Source organism: Cuculus canorus, chromosome 1 (assembly GCF_017976375.1).
Source record: "Cuculus canorus isolate bCucCan1 chromosome 1, bCucCan1.pri, whole genome shotgun sequence".
NCBI lineage: Eukaryota > Metazoa > Chordata > Aves > Cuculiformes > Cuculidae > Cuculus > Cuculus canorus.
The window spans coordinates 142,823,164-142,846,138 of record NC_071401.1 but is presented as its reverse complement, the minus strand read 5'-3'; the positions used below and the strand labels follow the sequence as shown (position 1 = coordinate 142,846,138).

The 22,975-nt window shown below is 46.0% G+C and overlaps 1 protein-coding gene across 1 annotated transcript in view; it reads left to right on the top strand.

The window, feature by feature from the left end:
* WNT5B (Wnt family member 5B) overlaps positions 1–22,975 on the top strand; it is a 78,987-nt gene that overhangs the window by 39,393 nt on the left and 16,619 nt on the right. The window contains exons 2-3 of the mRNA XM_054071733.1: positions 20,872–21,011; positions 22,844–22,975. The exon at positions 22,844–22,975 is cut by the window's right edge and continues 116 nt beyond it. Of these exons, the coding sequence (XP_053927708.1) occupies positions 20,872–21,011; positions 22,844–22,975 (272 nt within the window). The remainder of the gene's footprint in view (positions 1–20,871; positions 21,012–22,843) is intronic.

Here is a 22,975-nt window from a genome sequence, read left to right as displayed (position 1 = left end):
AGGGGGTTTGGAACAGGACGATCTTTAAGTCTTTTCCAACCCAAACCATTCTATGATTCCGTGATTTTGCTGAGCAGCCACATTGCAGATCTATTGTGCTCAGACCAGTTGCGGAGCATTGCAATTGAAAAGGAGAATTTCTGTGAAGTGAGGAACAGGTCAAGGGTGCAGTGCCTCACACGCCACATGGGCCCGCCTCAGCGAGGGTTGCTCGGCTGAGGACAGTGGGATTGCTTCTGAGAAGGCCGAGTCCGGTAGACGTCAGGCAACATGTGAAAGAGATGTGGTACAAAGGTGGTGTCGGTGAATCTTAGTGATTGCTGCATTACTCATAACTGGCAAAGCTACAAGCAAGTTATACAAGTCATTCTGAAAGACAGTGCTAATGAAGTCTTTTACTGTATTATCCCAAATTTGACTGTTGAATCTTACTGTGGAAATAATACAGTATTTCTTCTCTTTAAGCCTTTCACCTTCAAACTGCATTTGAGCAGGAATGGGGAAAGGCATGCTCTCTAAGGCAGAAAAGCTTGCCTAAAATGCTTTGTGTCTTAGCATGTTGTGTCTGTAACGCCTGTTGTGTTACCAGAAATGGTTAGAAATAGATGATGCATTTTCTAGAGAGCTTGACGTTCCCTTTCTCACATGTTACACGTGTCTGAGTGTCTGTGCTTCCTTGTGAACAATTACGATTTATGTGTTAAAGGGAATGGAACTAGAATTTGGACTCATAATCCTAATCTACTGTGGGGCTGTTTTTTTGATGGAGGTATGACGGTATTTCCTAGTAAATTTTTATTGCTTGCTTTATCTAAATGATAGATGCTTGGAAATAGAGGTTTAGAAAGGCAAAGTAAAAGTGCATGAAAAGGGCTGATTTATCAGATGGTTTTTCAGCTGATTTTGTGTTTCCAGCAGTAAGGACATAAGTGCCATGTTTTTATGATTTCATGTGCTATAAATAGGAGGTGGTAACCAACCTGTGATAAACTGCATTTTATTAAAAATCCCAGCCTGCTTCATAGGAACACTGACAGCTGATCTGTCACCCTGAAACCATCTCCAGCATTCCAGCCCCTTGAGCAGCTCCCAAAAGCCCCTTTCTCTTTTTGAAAGCACTTGCCAGATTAATGTTGCATTATTTTTTTTCCCCAATTACACCTGCTTGGCAGGGCCTCAGAGGGATCCACGTAACTCACTTGTGGCTTCTGTGATTGGAAGTAATTTGTGCTGATGAAGCTGCACAATCAACTTATCATGTATCTTGTGTGGTGTAGGCTCAGCTGGCAAGAGAAGAACCATGGTGGCCACTCACTCACTTCTCCTCCCTCTGATGAGAGGGGAAGACAAATAAAAAAGAAAAGGTAAAACTCGTGGGTTGAGATAAAGACAATTTAGTAGAACAGCAAAGGAGGAGGGAAATAACAACAATCACAATAAAAGAATAGACAAAGAGAGTAAGCAACCACTCCCTGCCCAGAGAAAAACAATACCCACATGCACTTTCAAGCTGTGATTCCAGTGTGCTGCCAAACCATGAACCCAGCCAATGCTCTGAGCCACCATGCTCCGAGCCTCTGAGCCACCATGCTCTGAGCCACCCTGCCTGGCCGACTGCCCCTTATATACTGGACATAACATTGATGGCATCAAATATATCATCAGCTGCCTTGGCTGTGTCCCTTACCAGGTTCTTGTGAAAATTAATTCTTTCCCTGCCAAAACGCAAGAAATTGACCCTTTCCTGGCTGGAACCAGGCTAGTATCTTTAATTGCATTGTTGGGCATAGTGTCCACCAGGTCTTTCTGGAGCTCCCATCTGTCTGTCCCTATTTGTTGGTTTGTTGTGGTTTTTTTTCGCTTCTCAATTTACAGGGCAACTTTTGGCTCAAATTAATCATTTAAGAGATAACAAATACAGAGTCCTTCCCTACCCTCCCTTTCCTTCTGCCACCCTACTCCATGTGCTTTCTGCATTTTTATGGTTTCAGCCATGGAATGACAAACTCATGAAATTACTCTCAGGAATCTGCTTGGCATTGTTTTTTTCTTACCTATGGGTGGTGGCCACTGGGACTGCAGGATAGAAATGACACAAATCCACTTGGACAACAAAACCCATGGTGTGCTAACCCTCCTCTCTTTTGACCCGTTTAACCTTAAATTAATTACTAAAGTAATATGTTTCCCCACTGTGCATATCTGACTGTACTCCTTTCCCTGACCTGGCTCCTTGAGGGACTGTGTTCCTTCTTGTATTCTCTTGTGCCATGCAGTCGCTAATCCCTCCCATTGCCCCCGCCTGACTGTGCTATCGCACATCTCAGTGCCTGAGAGATGAGAGGGAGCTTCATCTAAGGGAGCAAAGAAGACTGCAGGGAAGGGGGTATACAGGCAGCTTGGATTCATGTGCTTCACTCAATACAGCTCAAAGGAACATTAGAAAGGTAGGAGCACAGTGGGGTCCTCATTGGCACAGACAGCTCTGGAGATCTAGGTTTTCATTTAAAACAGTGGTGCTTTACTTCCCGTTCTTGGAAAAAAGAAGGTGTGTATGGCCTTAGCTTCTGTCATCTGTTGCAGAGGCTGCAGGCTGGTGCCATTTGGGGTGTAGCCTGATACAATCTGTTAGCTAATTTCCTGTGACTGGCTGATGTTGAATTTTTGGTCCTTTTGTAGCCCACGAGTACATTACTTCTCAGTGTAAAGTCATTTGCTGAAGTATAAGCCATAGTGGGGAAATTTTTCCTTTCCAAAGAATGCAACTGGCTTAATGAGTAGTTCTGCAAACACTGGTTTGGAACTCGTTCAAGTTCTAATGTCAGCCACACACCAGGGGGCTACAGTTGCCCTTCACAAACTGGCTTCCAGACCTTCTTCATCAGATCTGAAGCATGTCCTCAAAAATCTGTTAACCCTGATATAGCCCATGGTCTTAAACTGGGTTTAAAGTTTGTTTAATGGAACTTATTAAAAGTCAAACTGGGGAATATTTTTTTTGTGCATGGCTGAGACCAAAAACGTCCTTTTGCACTGTTGACACATAAGCCACCATCTTCTGACATGGCTCAGCAAAAATATGATGCCAGCTTGTTGTGGAGAGAACACGGTGCTCATCAGTGTTTCATGCTGGGTGGACTCCTGACTAATACTGTTGAGCTTTTCTGCTCTTAGCAAGGTGTCGGAGAAGCTGCAATGCAGTGTTTCAGAGGTTCCTTTCCTTCCCTTCCCTAAACATAAAACAAAAATGATCCCCTAGAACTCTTCTGTGAATGCAACCAGTAATTACATGACAAAGATCTCTATTAAGACCTGTGCATTTAAGTGTAGCAGAACAGATGTGTAATATGCGTATTTTAGATGTATAAGCATATATACATACCTGCATACAGGTGTATACACATAATATAAAACAGGATAGAGCTGTTAAGTGAATGGATTCTCTTCAGAATTCATGCTGGTCATGATCTTTTTTTGAGCAGAGATTATAAAGAAAATGGAAGGAATCAGTGGGATATTTGGAAATTGTAGCGTTAGGATCCTCTTCTGTTACATAGCTTTGGTGTGAAGCTTAGGTCACTGTGAAGTTTTCATTAAAAGTAAAAAAGCCTGCTGTTCGCAGGTTTCGTGTCTATAATGCGGTGAGGTGCTATGCAAGTCTGTGTTTTAGGATTACACAGTTACTTCTACACGAAGTAATTCTGTATTTCCTGGTATAGGGGTGGCTTATTAAAAATACAGTGTACTGTGAATACGTGGTTAGGTGCTGGAGCAAAATTCAGAGCCGCTGTCTCCGTGCAGGCACCAGCTCTAAATTTGAGCCTATAGGATTTGGATATTTTCTTCAGGTTTTTATTTTACTTGTCAGTCAACAGCTGACAGAAATGTAACTGTGCTGATATGAGGGTGAATGGTCATAGGATGTGAAGTACGGGAGGTCTGGATGATATTCCGAGTTTTGCTATTAAATTGACCAGCAACTGTTGCTGCTGTAGCAGATTGAACCAAGTATAAATGAAAGGAGCTCTTGAAGAAGCAAAATAATATATTATGGTCCAGGCAACTGCACTTGAATGTTGCGTACCTATCAGGTAGGTCTCATCTACTCTGGTGTGACAGGACTCTCTGGTGGTTAGAAAAAGCGACCTGGGCCCCTGGCCGCAGGCAATTCTCTGACTCTGCCGTGTGTGTCACACCCTTTGTGGCTTATATGAAGCTCAGTACTCAATGGTTAAAATCATCAAAGGGAAAGTGGTCTGGAAGGGCAGGATGTAAAATCTCAAACCTCAGCGCTTGCAGTTCATTACATTGGGTGCTATTTTAAGCGTTGGACTTCGTCATTGCTTTATTAGCAGTATCAAAGAAGAGCGAGATGGCAGAAAATATCTGATATAATCGTTATTATTAAAAACAGTGGCACAAAAACAAAGAGACCTTTCAGGTAGTATTTGCTTTCATAAGCCATTCCTCAGGATTGAACTCTGAGACCTCTACAACTTGATCTAAAGGGAGCAGCCCTTGCAGTCACAGCAGAAACATGTGTGTCCGACATGCTATGTGGTACCTGTTCCAGCAGCAGGTTTGAGAAATCTTCCTCTGTAACAGCCCTTTCGTCTAAAACCCAGCAGAGATGGCTGGAGGCTTTGTGTGTGTATCACCACTGACACCCAGCGTGTTCAGTGTGGGACGGAGATGTTCTGGCCTTCAGCTGAGGCTGGAGAAGAGTGGGTGCATCCTCCCCTCTGCCAAAGGTTTCCATGCAGTCGGGGCAGATGTAACAATACTGGCCAGCTTCCAGGGAAGGGTTATTTGGCTCCCAGGGAAGTTTTTTGCTGTCCTCTCTGTCTGAGGGACAAGGCATCAGTATCTGGGCTTGTCCCTCTCCAGTCAAGCCTTGCATGGGGCCCCAGGAGTGAGGTCCAGGCACGGGTAATTCATACATGCTTGCAATAGGGAGAGTTAGAAGTAACCTCGTGAAAAGGTAAGCTCGACCTGGAGAGGGTGCAGATGTAGCTGTGTGGTTCTTAAAACACAGGATTTTCTTACCCATGGATTACTGCAGCATGGCTTCTAACTATTAACTCCTCCCTCTGGACTGTGGCCACCAGCACATTTTCAGGTAGTAAATAGCATTCTAAAATTGGCAGCTCACTAGAATTGGACAAAGTTATGTCACCTGCCCTACAAGCATTGGCTCTGAATTAAATTCTTAGAGGAAAAAAAATAGGGCAGTACTGTTTTGGAAACATGCTGTGAAAATCACAGTCACAGTTAGAGCCCGGCACAAACTGCAGGTGAGAGTTACAAAATACAGTCTTATAGGGAAGGTAGGATAAAGATTCATAATACAGTTTTATACTTAATGGGGAATTTGCATTGGTTCTGATCAAAGGAAGCCTCCTTTAACATCTTGTTCCTAAAAGTAACAATGCAGAAACTGTGAGTGCTAAATTCTCCTAATTTTTCAGAAGTTTTCTGCTGCAGCTCCAGTGAATGCATAGAGAAGTGGTGGCAAAAGGAAATGCCTTTCAGAAACTGCTTTGTTCTTGCTTCCATTCTTGGGTATATGCAGATGCTTTCAAGCCTCATCCAAACTACTAAATTCACCACCACATATTATCTATTTGTGTATGACAAAAATCTTGAAAATACTCTCTGAAAATGTGGGGGTAAAATTAAGGGCAGACACAAATGGAGTGGGAAGAAAATACAGAGTTCACCATGTCAGAGGTAGAAATACAGAAGGATAAAACAAGATCAGTGCCTTATGCTAGTTCTTTCAACTTGTTTCTACACTTTTCAGAAAAAAAAAAACCCACAATAATTCCTTGGCTGTGGTCTAATGTAAATTAATCTTCTGTGTGACCAGACCCTGTCATGTACCATGAGAACACAACTTTCTTTAATCCAGATGGTTCCAAATTTTTTTTAAAAATGTATGTGCACAGGAAAATGTAAGCTAGAAATACTGCTTTTACTCCTTTTTTTTTTTTTTTTCCCCCAGCATACATACTGACTAAATTATGTGGAAAAGCCACTTTCTTTCCACTATTTCACCCCTGAGACCTAGTATTTTCCTAATCTTGTTGGTGTTGTTGTTCCACACTTTTTGCCAGCAATCCCGGTTTGTATTCTTTACGTTCCTTTTGGAACAGTGAATCCCTTCGTAAGAAGATTCTTCCTTCATGCCCTGAAGCAGGAAACATAAACAAAAATCTTCAGATGCATTGAAACCTGTGAAAATATTTATAGAATGGCAATGGTTGCCAGGAGGTGGAAAGCAATAGGTAACGTATATACGTAACACCTTTCTTTTGGCAAAATGGGAAGTCTATGTAATCATGTAATACCTGCAGCTTCCTAATGTTTTGAGTTACTTTGCAGGTTTTAACCCCATTGCATCTGTAGTGAAATTGAGGCCCAAAATGCATCTTCTACATGGAGGAGAGGTTAGTACCTGTGGCTTAGCTTGATTTGAAATGCTGAGTGTTTGGGCTCACGCTGTCTCACAGTAGGTGCCCAGAAGTATAGGCATGAAACCAGTGTTTGGAAACGTAGGGCTGAATGACTTTCCAGCGTCACATGCTGGGTTTGTTGCTGAGCCAGGAATACAGCCCGGATCTCCTGGCTCCCTACCCACTGCCTGAACAGCAAAGCTAGTCCTCCACTCCGTTTCAAGGGATCCTAGAGAGCACTGGCATTTTAGCAAGTCAGCTGGCAAACTTTGCTATGTTTTGTTTAGAATGGTTCTCATTCTTCCATCTAATTCCCACACTGAAAGTTCCAGCTTCTTGTTTTCTCTGAGCTGTCCCAGCAAGACATAGTGAATATGCAGATGTGGTGGCACACAATCTCACATGTGCTTTTCCTGAAGCAACCCCTCAAAGTTTGTTCTGGATGTTTGTTTTACTCTGGTTCCTCTAATCCCCAAAGTGACATTAAACAGATTTTTTTGTTTAACCTTTGTATGAAACATTCTCTCTCCCTTTATTTGTATGGATATGTGGTTTTAGTTACATTTTGTTATATTCCTTTGTGCATCAAGGAGACACTGTATAAATGAAAACGTAATAATTATTACACACCACACTGAAATGTCTTCTCAGATGTCTCCCATACATGCCTTCTCTAGAGTGTATTTTTGAACGTGCACATCACTATATTTTCAAACTCACTCATGCAATAAATAACTGCTTTCACCCTGTGAATGTTCAGCAATATGAGGGCTATTCACTCAAAGTATTGGAAATACACTTCAAAGGCAACTGCAGTTGTGGCCAAGAGCAGGAATAGGAGCTAGGAATCTTGGGCGCCTCCTTCCCAGTGATGAAACTCTCAGTACAAAACTGGCACGGGGCTTGACCGAAGAACTGCATGCTGTCAGCACAAGTGAAATAAAGACAATGAAAAAGCTGGCTTCTGCCTCAAATGAGGAAGTTATTTTGCTGGAACAGCATAAATCCTTAATAGGATTTCTTGCTTTCCCTGCAATATAGAGAGTCAGGCAATACCTTCCCTCCTCCTACACTTTGCCCACCACAGGGATGGGTGCATAGATCCCTATATACCAGCTTTCTGTTGTCTACATCGGCAAGCAAGCATGCAAGACACCCCGCACATAACCCTTCTATATAACACTGCATGTTTCTCTCACCTGCAAGACAGGCAATCCTTACCTTCTCTATAAATACACTACTTTTTGCAGGATAAACACATTTTTCACTGCAAGAATGTTGTATTTGTCAAAAAAAAAAAAAAAGCCAAGATTGCATTCCAGATGTACAGCTGTTCCACCTACAGAAATTCCCTAGTCCTGTCTAGTCAACATATTCAATAACATATTGCCAGAAAGAATAAATATGTTCAAGATAATGGGGAAAAATCTCCAGTAGTGTAAATGTCCTTTTGGATGGTAGCATAAAATAAATCATTTTAGTTTTCTCTATTTGAATGTCAGTTGAAGAACTTAACCCACTGGGTACATATTTTCCCTTTACCTTGAAAGAAAGAATAAACACATTTCTTTCTTTGAAAAAAAACTGTCTTCTATAGACTGTTGTCTGTGTTTGGCAAGTTCTGCCTGAAGTATTACTCTGAACATGGATTTAATAATAACTGTAGTTACATGTTTTCACTGTTTAAATGCAGAAGAGTCTGTAACGTATCACAGTATCCACAGGCAAGATCACACTACTGGTCCTGAAATAAATTAAACTCCCCTTAGCAGATGAAGAAACTGAATTTCAGAGTCACAGTTAGTTATAACTAAAATGAGATGGGTAAGCAAATCAGCAGCAGTGCTGGGAAGACAAGGTCCCGACCTGACCCCTTGCTGTAGTCACCAGACACAGGGTCAGATCCTCACCTTGCCTTGCTCAGCAGAGCTCCAGACGAAGTCACCGCAGCAAGGACTGTTCGTGCCAGATCGGTGGCTTTGTACGTGCTCCCCGCTGGAAATGCCAATGCAGTGCAATTTAAGTGCCATGCATTATATGGCCAGAGAGTGCCATTAGCATAAAGGTGTGATACAGCCTCAGTGACTGGGGAGGGGAGGCAGGTTGTCACTGCAGGGGACCTGACTCGATGCCCACCCTGTGCCCAGGGTAAATTTTGGCCACAGGAAAGGATTTTAGCCTCCATCTTCCAAGCTCCATTTGCTTCTGAGGAAAATGCTATTCCCTCTGATAAATCAGTTCATGATCATATACGAGGTCCAACACAAAAAAAAACCCCAAGACTGCGCCTGTAACTTTTTATTTAACAAATTCAGAAAATCAACAATGATCACCTTCACGATAGCTCCCTTTGGAGCTGAAACACAGCTGCGTATGATTCCACAGACCATTTTTGGAAGGCTCTTGAGGATCTCCATTGCTTTGCTTTCACAATTTCTACTGACAAAAAATGGGTTCCTTTGAGCACTGACTTGATCTTTGGGAAGAGGCAGAAATTGCAGGGAACCAGGTCTGGCAAATAGGGTGGATCCTCAAGCACAGTGATGTTATTAGCTAAAAACTGCCCCACAGACAAAGCACTGTTAACTTGCTGTTCACTCTTGCACACCAATATTTTCTGACCAAGGGTAAGAAAATGTCTATATTTAAACACATATCCACTCATAGCGAGTGAAGTGACCGAGCTGAGCCTTGCCTTACTGTGTCAGGTTAGAACATGTTATATAACCATCTCTTTGTCTCTCCCCTCCCACTCTTGGTTCCCGAGCTATAGGGTTAGTCTCTTTTTTTTTTTTTTTTTTTTTTTTTTTTTGTGTCAAACCTTGTACACACCTGAATTTTCACCTGGAATGACAATCACTCAGTTGTTACTTGTTTCCTTCTTTCAGTGTGGCTTTGAGACCTGGTGGCAATCTCACACCATCTGACACTGTGGGCGTATGATCATTCAAAGATGACATCAACCCACATTGCGTCAAAAGAAGCAGGCCTGCCCTTCCTCAGCTCTTGATAGCAAACTGGATTGAAAAACTGGTTGGCATTAGAAGTCAAATTCTCCAAGTGCCTTTCTGCAGTTTGCAAGATCACGAAGATCTGAATAGGTTACCCTTGCCCGGGCCAGTGGCACCTGCTGCAGGAACAGCGTCTTTTAAATCGGTATTTGAAGGGCTGCAAAATGTCCATACTAACAACTAGACCCTGAGAACAGCTTAGGGCCAAATTCTCTGGTGTCCATCATTCATGGGCTTGTACACTACTTTCTGAGTAGATGAGGTGTTAGATAAGCATCTACATTTCCCAGATAATTTAACCCCTTTGAGTTTTGCTTCTGGTGCTTGCAACACTTTTTTTCATGTCCAAAGCAGGAAAGGAATTAGCATAGTTTTCCACAGGCACCTCTGAAATCCGATTCCTTGTTTTGAAGCCTAGGTGTGGGCTGAGCTCTTTGTAGGATAAAGCCCACACTGGTGGAGTGCAGGATGTGCTCAGAAAACCTCACGATGGGTGGAAAGCTGGTCTGGTGACAACTCGCACTGGTAGTGTTGATGTAAAGCAAGTTTTGACTTTTGTCAGCCTTGCTGGGCAAGCAGAGCTGTGGGAAGAGAAGAGGGATGCTATTCCAGTTTCTGTACCACCAGCAAAAATGTCACATTACAGTTCATGTTGAGGAGAGAAGCAGGAAAAAAAGCATAGCTTTTTTGGAAAGCTTTTGGATAGTTTGGAAGTTTAAATACCTGTATAATATGCTTTGAAAACTAAGTCAAATTCAGAGTCATTGAAAATGAATAAATTTAAGTGTGCTAGCAATTTTAGTTACTTTTCCACTTCTTTTTGCTTTCTGCTCAGGGAATGATTTACAAAGCAGCAAATAGTAGTTGCCACACTGGAAACATCATCTGTTTCAAAGCAGCTAATTTTACACAGAGGTATCTTTCAAATGAATGTTTTGTTACTCATTTTTAAGACTTAGATTTAAATTATTCTCTTTTTTTGCTGCCATGTTTGTGCACTTCAGGCCTTGTACTGCTAACCCAGGGGTTTGGGCAGCCTTATGGGTTTAAGAAGTTCCTGTACAAGGAGCTCATGTTCGCTGTCTGTACAGTTTTGCGTTCAGCCTGTGGCAGTTGAAGGCTGTAAAATTGGTAAGGGAGTGGATCAACAATCAGAAAAACTCCTAGGAATAAAACTTCTTGAAATGCTGGTGCGTGTCCATATGAATTTAACTCAGGTGAAGATGGTAGTGCTGTGGCTCAGCCCCTTCCACTCATGTGTTCCTGCCCCACTCTGGCACGCTTCTAATTCCCACGTGAACCAGTCCAGGCTGTTAAATAAGTAAAACCTGGTCTTTTCTTTTTGTAAGTTTAATTTTGAATCTTTTTAATTCCTTATTTTGTCTTTTTAACTGCTTCTATTGTCAAAGGGCTGCACCTTGAAAGAAGCATAGAATCATTAAGGTTGGAAGAGACCTCTAAGATCATCCAGTCCAACTGTCAGCCCAGCACCAACATGCCTACTAAACTATATCGTGAAGTGTCTCACGTACATGTTTTTTGAACACCTTCAGGGAAGGAGACTCCACCACTTCCCTGGGCAGCTTGTTCCAATGCTTTATTACTTTTTCAGTAAAGAAATTTTTTCTCATATCCAACCTAAACCTGGTGCAACTTGAGGCGATTTCCCCTTGTCCTATCACTTGTTGCTTGGGAGAAGACACCAACACCCACCTTGCTATAACCTCCTTTCAGGTCTCCCCTCAGCCTTCTCTTCTCCAGGCTGAACAATCCCAGTCCCTCAGCCGCTCCTCATAAGTCTTGTTTTCCAGACTCTTCACCAGTTTCATTGTCCTTCTCTGGACACGCTCCAGCACCTCTATGTTTTCCTGGTACTGAGGGGCCCAAAACTGCACACAGTAGTTGAGGTGCAGCCTCACCAATGCTGAGTACAAGGAGATGATCACTTCCCTACTCCTGCTGGCTATACTGTTTCTGATACATGCCAGGATGCTGTTGGCCTTCTTGGCCACCTAGGCACACTACTGGCTCATGTTCAGATGGCTGTTGACCAACACCCCAAGTCCTTTTCTGCTGGACAGCTTTCCAGCCACACGTCCCCAAGCCTGTAGCATTGCACGAGGTTGTGACAGAAACGCAGAACCCAGCGCGTGGCCTTGTTGAATCTCATATGGTTGGTTTCAGCCCATTGGATCCAGCCTGTCCAGGTCCCTCTGCAGAGCCTTCCTATCCTTGAGCAGATTGACACTCCTGCCTGATTTGGTGTCATCTGCATACTTACTGAAGGACCACTCCATCTCCTCATCCAGATCAAAGAGCAGTGTCCTGCAGCACAGGGCTGGGATGAGGCCCTGAGGTGGGAGAGAGGTCTTTATTACCCTGGTAATGCTGCCAGCAGAACCATGTTGTCAGGCTCCAGCCTCGGTTTTAGCATTCGAACCTTGAAGGGACAAGCTGGCACATGAACAAATGGGCATGAGCTGATCATGAATAAATTTAGACTCAAAATTAGAGAAAGAATCACAGCTTTTTCTATGGTAAGATGCCAGACAGAGTGGGGACTCCAAATAAACTATGGCCTTCGAGATGCTTACTGAGTTCATATATGGGATGATATGATGTGTCACTGAAAAGAGGCACAACCCCTTGTTCCTAATATTAGACCTTATCTTCTTAAAAGGAAAAAAAAAAGTGCAGTGATTTTACTCAACAGCCTAGTTTAGTCAATACAGATCTTAATTTTTAAGGCTTTGCCTTTGTCTTAAAAGCTAACTAACTTACACAGCACTGATATACTGATATAACTCTTCCAGATTAGGTTTGCATGAATGCACATTTTGCTGAAAAATTGTATCTGGAAAGTCTTTACTTAAGCAGGGAATAAAGAAGGGAATAATGTTATAATAGCATTTTACAAACAAGATCTTAAATAGGATATTTAATTTTCTGCAGTTAGATTTGCACATATGTGATTGGTACTAGAATAAAGGTGAGATCTAAAATGATCCTGGTTTTGGTACAAATGTATACGCAGTCTGTTGTCAAGATGGCTTGAACAAGTTTAGCTTAAATCTGTTGCACCCAGACTTGACAGAAAATTGTACGCTCAAGTGTGACAGTATAGAAAGTAAGTTCTGAAACTGGTTAAATTAGTGTAATCTTCTGATCCAGATAGGGCCTTATTTATAATGTTTCAGCCTTTTCCATATATATTTTTAATACTAAAATGTAATAAGCATACTTGGGGAAATGCTTTTTCTTTGGTTTGATAATTGTGATAACTATGTAGATAATACAGTTGATACACTGGGGCATTACTCCTCAAATGTTTTGCTTACTACTTGTGCTTTGATTGCACTGCATTTAAGCAGGAACAACATTTAATTGATGCCAGAAGTATTTGGTGGCTGAAAGAATGGAAAAAGCAAGCAGATTTTAATTTTTATCCCAATTCAGCAAAAATAAGTAGGCGTGTACTTACTTTCAAGCACGTGGGTTAATGCTTTGATGAATCAAAGTAGATCTGCACCACAGATTTACTGTTTTGAACCTGTCACTTAGCACTTCCTGCACTCGTCTTTCCCTTTCTGTAAGGTAAGGGAAAAAAAAGTGGCTGTTAAAGTTATGGGGTCTAATGTATAGTGTGTATGTGTTTGCTTTGCAGTTCTAGAGTGGAGGAGGAGCTGATCATTAATATTATTTTTATTAGTCTGGACTTTATAAGAACATCTTTGAGGACTCTAACGGGAAAGAGAGAAACAAAGTTCAATTTGGATTTATTCCATGGTTTACTCTTTCCTTTGGAAATGTCTATATTGAACTTTGCTGGGAATAATTTAACTGACAGGAAGCTATTGATCCAGGTCAGTCTGACTCTAGTCCCTGTTGGTCTATGCTGGGGTGTTGAATGTCCAAAACAGAGCAGCAACCATGCATCTATGTGTTTCCTTTGGTCATTCGCTCCTGGAGAGCTAAGAAACAGCATCTCAACTGCATTTCAAATATTTCACTGTCTTTGCCTGTTGTGGTAATTATTACTGAGTATGAAACAAGCTAAAAGAAATATGTACTCGGAGCAAGAATGAGATCCAGGCCTGTGAGAGGCAGAGACATCAGTCTTCCTGGTTTGGGATAACTCCAGTAGGACAGGTTGAGCTAGACACTCCTTTTGCAAGGATGAGGGGTGCTCTGTGCTTTGCAAGATCAAAGTAAGGAAGAAAACACTTAATATCATCCAGCTGTTTCCATCCCCTGACCTGTTCTGAAATCTCTGGAGAGAAGTTGCTTTGACTTGGATCACCTTTCGCTGCCTCTTCACTCATACTGTCAGAGAACTTTGTCCTGTTGTCTTTCCTAATCTTCAAGGAGGGATGACGTGTGTGCTCGAAACCATCATAATCTGAGTCCAGAGTTCTCGTGCAAATCCTGCAGCCAGCATCAGCTCTCGAGCAGGACGAGGGCTGCCCTCCTGACACTGCTTGAGGGATCCGTGCCGAGGTCAGCTGTGACAGGTAACAAACCAGCTTCCCTGCAAAACAAATAAAGGAAGGATGTGCTTTCTTCTTCTCACTTTCTTCATGTTTTATTCCCTTCTAGGATGGTTAATCCTCTGTGTAAGCTTAACACTTGGGGAAGGTGTTAGCTAGATGGACTGAAGGGTTGGAGTCTTTCATTCTTAGAAAACTGTGATGTTGTGGAACAGCAGTGTGGGCTTCCTAACCCTGCCTGGGATTCTGTTTCAACCTGACCTCTGTGACTCCTTTGAGGGGGTCTGGGGAACAATTCTGAAGGAGAAATTGTTAGTTAAGATTAAGGACGTGGGGTGCCTGTTTGGCAAGTAAGCTGTGATACCACAAGCATGTTAAATAAGCCACTGAATGGTCATCAGAGGATAATGCTTGATGATTTCTTTCAAATATATACATTTAATAATTTGTTAGATTATGACTGCACATGGTGAGGCTGGTCTGATTTCTACAGGGTTTGCCCACATAAGTAAAGGATGCTAAGAAGATTTCAATTTCTGATTAAGGATGATTTGCTGCCGCTACAGAAACCCTAGTATTCTAGTAGTTGTGTGAAAAAGAAGTGCAAAATTTGTGCCAGGCATGTCCAGGGTTGGGTCTCTGGCTGTCATCTGAGGTTGCCAACAGGCAAATAAAGTTCCTGTGCAAAAGGAAACAGGATGGCCTGGATCTGTCCCTGGGGATATCAGAAATATGGAAGGTTTCCAGGCATCCATGTGCCTGGAGGGATAGTTCTATATTGTTTCCTTCTTGATTTTGAAAAAATGATATCAATTTTGTTTCAGCCCACACAGCTTCTGCAGGTGCTCCACAGGTTGCTGCTCAGTCTCTTGCACTTTTTTTCTGGTTTTGGTGGACCAGCTTGGCTTGACACTGGGATTTAATCTGCTGTAAGAGTACAACTACTATTGAATCACTTTGAGAAGAAAGAGTGCAATTTCCAGCTTTATCCTTGGAGTTTGCTCCTTTCTTTTTGTAGCGGGTGAGATGGTCTTGCTCCAGGTGAGTGTATTGTGGCATAAATGACATAAGGATTATGGCATAAGGATTTACATATATTCCTTATCTTTTGCTAAAGAGAAGCTGTTTTATTAATAGAATCACTATCCTATTTGCCTATTCTGGTTTTAGATGGTGAAAATACTTAGTACCTAGCCTCTTTTGTTGTCTAATACTTCAGCTTTACTTGCAGTCTTCCTCCATTCTTGCTCTCCTTGGTGAGGCACTTCAGGGACAGCTGTCACTGGGTCTGCTGAGACTGGCAGGTATATCTTGGCATTTGCTGCACTACATGTCCTGGTGACAGTGAGACTGGATGTCATTGGCCAGGGGAGTCATGGAAAAATGAAAGAGCAAGGTAGTGGTGAAAGGAAATCTGGATCTGTCAGCAGGGGTGACAGGTGATGAGATGCAGAAAAAGGTAGCACATGAGCACATCAGGAGATAAAACTAAGTGTGTAAGTACCAAAAGAAACAAGCAAGACATAGGCAAGAATAATCTGCCCTTCCAGTGGAGACAGACAGTGTATAACAATTCATTGAGGCAAGGCAGTATCAAGAGAGTATCAAAAGAAGCAGACACAAAGGGCTAATGTGCCAGCATACCTTGAGAAGGTTTTATTACACCTTCTGTAACACCCCGGTTGGATCCAGACCTATGAAGGAAACCCCAGTTGCTGTTTAAGTAATAATCACAGTGCAAATAAAATAACACATTCATATCAGGGAAGGTTGGTACCAGTATAGCAACATGGTGGTGCGGTGCTGAGGGAGGGATAGGTCGGCAGCTGGGGAGCAGCACAGCACTGAATGAGTGGGGGGTGGGATGAAGGATGATTTAGGTTTCTGTGTGATGGCTGTAATTTAGCTTCAAGGGACTCCTTTTTTTTTTTTTTTACCTATCTACACTCCCTTTAACACTAGTTTGGCTGAATGTGCAGGTATGTGTCTTTAATGAGATTCCTAAGGTCTTAGTAAGAACTGTGGTTAAAACCAAGTCTGGCTGCCAGAAGCAGATGTATAGTAAGTAGTACATTCTGGTACATCTCTTAGTGCTGTTGGCCAGCAGGTCCATGGCACAGAACCAGAGGGCAGGGATTCCCTTTCAAGCAGCGTGTGTAAAGCGTCCTTCATGGGTAATGCATCTCTACTAGCTTCTTAAGTAGAGGAGACTCTATTTCAGTGAATCTTTTTCTCATCTTGAGTAAGTGTCTTATGCCAGAGAGAACAATAAGTGTTTCTGAATGCACTGGACATTGTGAGGCATTAAAAACAAGCATCAAACCACAGTCAAGTTGCAAGAATAAACAGGAACTTGAAAGACTCTCTTGATCAAGAATGTTTTCCAGTTCTCCCCAGTCCAGGAATAAGGTGCAGAAAAGAGGATCCTTGAAATGATGTGGAAAGAGACTTACATTTCCTTTCAGCACTCCTTACAGCACTCGATAAAGATCTGTGTCACACTTGAGGACATCCCAGTTTTTTTGAAAACATTAAGGGTAGGGCAAGGAGTTTGCATGAGTAACTCCTTTTCTAATTTATCAGGGCTGTCTTCCAGCCAGGGTTCCAACTATTTTCACGGTCTGCCAAATCTTTGCAAATGATCTCATGGACATGACCGCCCTTTCTTTCTTGGCGTCTTGCAGCTTCCCTCCAGCAAACACGGTAGGGACGGTATTGGGAAAGCGGTGATAGCTCTCCAGCTGCTCTGCTGTGACTTTGAAAACTCGATGTGTAAATTTGTGCTTCATGCACAGTTGTCACCTCTGAAAATTGAACAAAGCAAACACAGGTACTAATTTTAGGCAGCCAGGCAACACAGAAGACAGTTGCCTAGGGCAGCTGACTGTTGAATGCAGCAGAATTCCAAGGCTTTATGAAGACACAGGCTTGCTGCCTCTGCTTTTCCGTCTAAGAAAGGAGCATTAGACCTTTCATCTGAAGGTTAAGATTCATGTTGGGTTTCAGGCAACATCTCCCTATTTAGCCCAGGTGATCCTAGTGGTCTGAGTGAAAGAATCAGCACTCAGAGCACAACATGGGTTCACGACCACTGTTCGAGTGAGACAGGCCCACTCGTAGGGGTAGGATGGGGCCTTTACCAGCAGAAGCAAGTGAAACCCTCAGTTTTGGAGTCTTTCTACAGTTCCTTCCTGCAGCAGGAGCCGTGTGAGTTGGTGTGAGTGGGCTGCTGCAGAGAAGGGATGGTTTGGAATGAAAGTGGGAGTTACTTGGGTGGTAAGAAGCAGATAGGGATGATGGCCAGGAGGGATGATCTGTCTGTGGTGAGGTTAGGCTCTCCTGGATTTGATCTAGGAGTTAGTCTGGGAATGGTAGAATGGGTGACACCAGCTTTCTCTGGGACTTCCCTTATATCCGTTAGTGTAGTGGCCCCTTCATGTCACTTGTATGGAGTCATCCCAAAGTTCTGCTCATTCCTAGCCTCCTTTTTGGTGGCAAGTAGAAATAGGCACAAGGAAGAAGGTTAGACAGTATTCTTTGGACCACTGGCCAAGTGCTTTGCAGCTTTTGGTTTGGAAGCTGTGGCTAAGGCTAAATCCCTCCAACAACGCCTCACCTGCTATTAGCACTTTATCTGAAGTCATAAACACAGCCAGTGAAGAAATTATATCCAGCACCTTAAAAAGGACTCACTTTCGTAATTCACGTCTTAACTCAATGACAGTCACTTTTGCCAGCAGCAGAGTTTCAGTAGAATGCAGAGTTTCAGACCTTTCCTACTGAAGCATCTCCTTCAGTTGCTGCCTTTGACAGGATATTAGGTTGGCTGGAGAAGTGATCTTATCCCATATGGCAATTCTTGTGTCTCTGATTTCAAAATAAGATCATTGCCTTGCTTGTGCTTGTTGGTGGCCAGGTTGGTAACAGCAGTATTCACAATCCTTTGCTGTTGTTAATAATCAGCTGCCTTCAAATATTAATACCTAAAATGAGATATTTAATTTATGCCATATGTTTCTGGACCAAGTTTTGGGTAAGCATCTCCCAGGTTTTACCAGCTGGAAAGGTTTTCATTTCCACGATGCTACAGCGCTGGAGGTGGACCACCAGCCTGGCACTGTGTGGTGGTACATCCTTGTTGCCCTGTGGAGTGCTGCGCCTGCGCACATGCACCCAGAGAGGCTCAGACGAATGCGAACATTGACATCACCCATGTTTATGGAAGTGCCTCGTTGGCTGGTGCCGTCTCACATTCCTGGCTGGGAGAGGCACTGGCATGGCTTGCCATGGTTTACTCCTTTCTCAGAATCCGTGAGGAAACTTGGTGAGGGCGAGGCTTGGAGATACACCTTTCCCATCATGTCATCTGTTTATGTGGCGCATGCCTTGTGTGTGTGTGTGTGAGTGAGAGAGAGAGAGAGAAAGCAAGCAAGGGCTTTTTTCCCCCCCCTGCTCTAGTTCTTCCTTTTGGCTGTAGTGAGGTAGAAAGGTGGGACGCTCTCATCTCTGCCAGCGAAAAGGTTTTCTGTATCTGACGCTGGCTTGGAAATTCTTTAGGTGACATCACACTATGTCTGTGCAGACTCATTGTTTGTCATGGAAAAGCCATTCATCCATATACAACTTCCTTCCTCCCCAGACTCCCGGAGATAAACTTTCCATTCTGTCTATTCCCTATAGAAACAGACCCAAAACATGTATGCGTGGCTACATACACATACACCTCGCCATCCCTCCATCACGTTTAGCACTGTGGGAGGAGGGAAAGGGAGGATATAGAAGATGTGAATAAAGTCACCCTGTTTTCTTCAGACGTGGATCCTGCTGTGCCCAAGCAGTTAAACTCCCCCCCGCACCGAGGTTCTGGGTCACACAAGGCTTTTTTGTCCCGCGGCTAATTCTGGCACTCGAAGTCCCACATCTGCCTGCCAGGTGAGATGGGCCACCAGCTGCAGGTACAACACATCTGGATGGGGGAGGAAGCAAAGCGTGCTGCAAACAAACACAGCAAGTCCACCGTGGCGGGCGCAAGGAATCCGATAAAAAATATACTTCAGCGGTCTGAGCTGCCGAGTGTGGTGATTCATGTCTCGGGCGCTGCTCGGGAGGTAGAGTGAAAAGGCCAGGTACTTGTGGATCTTGGACCATGTGTGGTTGGGGGCCATGACCTGGGAGCCACTGGAGGGGACCCACACGTTCAGCCTTGCGTTTGGGGAGCCACTGCCCCAGGGGCAGGGTTGGGGGGATGCCAGGCGTGGGGAGGAGGCTGTGTGGGACAGGAGCAGGGGCGACATTTGTCTGCGGCAGAGAGGTGGTGGGGAGCATGTGGCGCAGGACAGGATGTTGGGAGACTGTGTAGAGATGGAGGCAACAGCAGTGGTGGCGATGGTGTGATGGGGTGGCCGTTCCGCTGTGACTTGAGGGAGGCAGGGTGAGAGGAGCAGGGTGCGAGGAGCATTTGGTAACCAGCATGCAAGGAGCATTTGTGACCAGCGTGCAAAGAGTGTTTGTAACCAGCGTGCAAGGAGTGTTTGTAACCAGCATGCAAGGAGAGTTTGCGAGCAGGGTAGAAGCAGTGTTTGTGACCAGGGTGCATGGAGCACTTGTGGCCAGGGTGTAAGGAGCGTTTGTGACCGGTACTTGCATGGGTCTGGGATGCCCACATTTGCTTTCTGCTGGTGTCTGGGGAGAACGGGGCAAGGAGCTGCCAGATTGCCGTCATCTTTGAGGTTCCCAGTGGGTCGAGCAGGGATGGGATGGGATGGGATGGGATGGGATGGGATGGGATGGGATGGGATGGGATGGGGGTGTTTGGACAAAAGGAGCCTTTGAAGCTCTTCTCCTGTCCACCTCCCCTGCCCATATAGCCATCAGGCTCTGGTGCCAGCCCTGTCTGCGCGCAGAATCCCCGCCAGGGCTGGGGCCATGGGGCTCCTCTGAGGTGGTTTTGGAGCGGGGGAGCTCATAGCTGAGCTGGGCCCACATTACAAAGGCAGCGGGGACAGCTTTGATGCTGGCTTCACACACACCTGCGGGTCCTGGTCGATGAGAAGCTTGACTTGAGCCAGCAATGTGCGCTCGCAGCCCAGAAGGCCAACTGTATCCTGGGCTGCATAAAAGAAGTGTGGCCAGCAGGTTGAGGGAGGTGATTCCATCCCTTTATTCCTCTCTTGAGAGACCTCATCTGGAGTATTGTGTCCAGTTCTGGAATCCTCAACATAAGAAGGAGAGGAAGCTGTTGGAATGGGTCCAGAGGAGGGCTACAAAGATGAACAGAGTGCTGGAGCACCTCCTGTACGAGGATAGGCTGAGAGAGTTGGGGTTGTTCAGCCTGGAGAAGAAAAGACTCCCAGGAGATCTTATAGCGCCCTTCCAGTACCTGAAGGGGCTGCGGGAAAGCTGGGGAGGGACTGTTCACAAAGACTTGTAGTGACAGGACTAGGGGGAATGGGTATAAACTGGAGACGGGGCAGATTTAGGGTTGAGATAAAGAGGAAATTCTTCGCTATGAGGGTGGTGAGGCACTGGCACAGGTTGCCCAGGGAAGCTGTGGCTGCCCCATCCCTGGAGGTGTTTAAGGCCAGGTTGGATGGAGGTTTGAGCAGCCTGATCCAGTGGGAGGTGTCCCTGCCCATGGCAGGGGGATTGGAACTGGATGAACTTTACGGTCCCTTTCAACCCAACCCATTCTATGACTCTGCTGCACCAACCGGGACACCGGAGGCTGCCGAGCCCGAGCAGCCCGGCGGCCGCGGGTCCCTAAGCTCGAAGCCGTCCCCCCGGTGCCGGGGGCGGGCGGAGGCTGCGGGGGAGGGTCCCGGGGCGGAGGGGGCTGAGCTCGCCGCGCCCCCGCCGCGCCGCAGGCTGCGCTCCAAAGGGGCTTCTCCTCCTCCTCCTCCTCGTCTTCTTTCTCCGCAGGGCGCCCCGTCCCGGCGGCCGGCTCCGCGGGGGCTGCCCCAGCGCCGCCCGCAGCCCACCATGGCCGGGCCGAGGCTGGCGCTCGCCGCCGCGCTCCTCTGCAGCTGCGCTTCGCCCGTGGCCGACGCCAGCTCCTGGTGGTGAGTGGGGAGCCCTTTGTCCGGGGACAGCGGGGGGACGGGGCTGCCACCCCCGCGGGAGGCTGCCGCGGCGCCACGGGATCCCCCGCCCGGGCTGGGGATGGAGGATGCAGCGCCTCTCCTCTGGGCTCCTTCTGTACGGGCTTGAGCCTTCCCAGGTTCGCCCTCCCGGTTTGGGGGGATGTAAGAATGCAGCCCCTCTCCTCTAGGTTCTTTCTGTACGGGCTTGATCATTCCCAGGTTCCCCTTCCCAGTTTTCGGGGGATGTAGGATGCAGCCCCTCTCTTCTACGCACCTCTGGGCTCCTCCTGTACGGGCTTGAGCCTTCTCAGGTTCCCCCTCCCAGGTTTGGGGATGTAGGATGTAGCCCCTCTCCCCTAGGCTCCGTCTGCATGGGCTTGATCCTTCTCAGGTCGTGTCCCCCCGTGTCTCCCCCGGATTTTTGGGATTTAGGATGCAGCCCCTCTCCTCTAGGCATTTCTGGGCTCCTTCTGTACGGGCTTGAGCCTTCTCAGGTTCTCCCTCACGGTTTTGGGGGGTGTAGGATGCAACCCCTCTCCTCTACACACTTCTGGGCTCCTTCTGTACGGGCTTGATCCTTCCCGGGTTCCCCCGCTCAAGTTTTGGGATGTAGGACACAGCTCCTCTCCTCTAGGTTCTTTCTGTACAGGCTCGATCCTTCTCAGGTTCCCCCTCCCACGCTTTGGGATGTAGGATGCAGCCCCTCTCCTCCAGGCATTTTGGGGCTCCTTCTGTGTGGGCTCACTCCTTCCCGGGTTCCTCCTCCCAGTTTTTGGGGATGTAGGATGCAGCCCCTCTCCTCCAGGCATTTCGGGGCTCCTTTTGAATGGGTTCGCGCCTTCTCAGGTCGTGTGTGTCCCATTCCCATCCCCATCCCCCGAGTATTTTGGGATGTAGGATGGAGCCCCTCTCCTCTAGGCACTTCTGGGCTCCTTCTGTACAGGCTCGATCCTTCTCAGGTTCCCCCCTACTCCTCCCAGTTTTGGGGGTGTAGGAAGCAGCCCATCTCCTTTAGGCATTTCTGGGCTTCTTCTGGATGGGCTCACTCCTTCTCAGGTCTGTCCACCCTCCCCTCCTCATCCCGCTTTTTGGGGATGTAGGATGCAGCCCCTCTCCGCCAGGCATTTCTGGGCTCCTTTTGAACGGGTTCGCTCCTTCTCAGGTCGCATGTGTCCCCTCCTCCCCCACTCCCCCATTTTTTTGGGATGTAGGATGCAGCCCCTCTCCTCTAGACACCTCTGGGCTCCTGTACGGGCTCATTCCTTCTCAGGTCTGCCCAATCCTCATCCCACTTTTGGGGAATGTAGGATGCAGCCCCTCTCCTCTAGGTATTTCTGGGCTCCTTCTGTACGGGCTCACTGAAATCCCATCTGTGGGGAAGGCGTAAGGAGGGGATGGGTAAGGTTTCCTACCCTCTGCCAAAAGCCCTGGGAGCAGCCGTGGAGTCCCCTGCCCCTGGAGAGCGGAAAATTGCTGGACTGGAAGGCAGGCATCACTTGCTGGCGGGCTGTAAGAAAGCAGCTCGCTTTCTTCTTTTTGCAGGGAAAGTGCTGAGCTTTCAGCCCCCCTCCCCATCCCGGGTGTCCTCTGTGTTTAAACTCGGGTTACAAACGAGCTATGTTTCTCCCGCTTAGAGCCCTGGAAAAGCCTCACATCTGGCAGAGCCGTAGAGGGAGGAGGCAGCTGACAGGAGAAACGCGCCCGGGCTTTGGGAGCGGAGCTGGGTTGGGCTGGCGGGGAAAGGTGCTGGGCGTTTCGCAGAGGGGGCCTCTCTCCCTCCAGACATCCCTTGGATGTTTTTCTCATCGTAGGTCTTTGGCCATGAACCCCATCCAGAGACCTGAGATGTACATCATCGGCGCTCAGCCGGTGTGCAGCCAGCTGCCGGGGCTCTCCCCCGGGCAACGCAAGCTCTGCCAGCTCTACCAGGAGCACATGGTGTT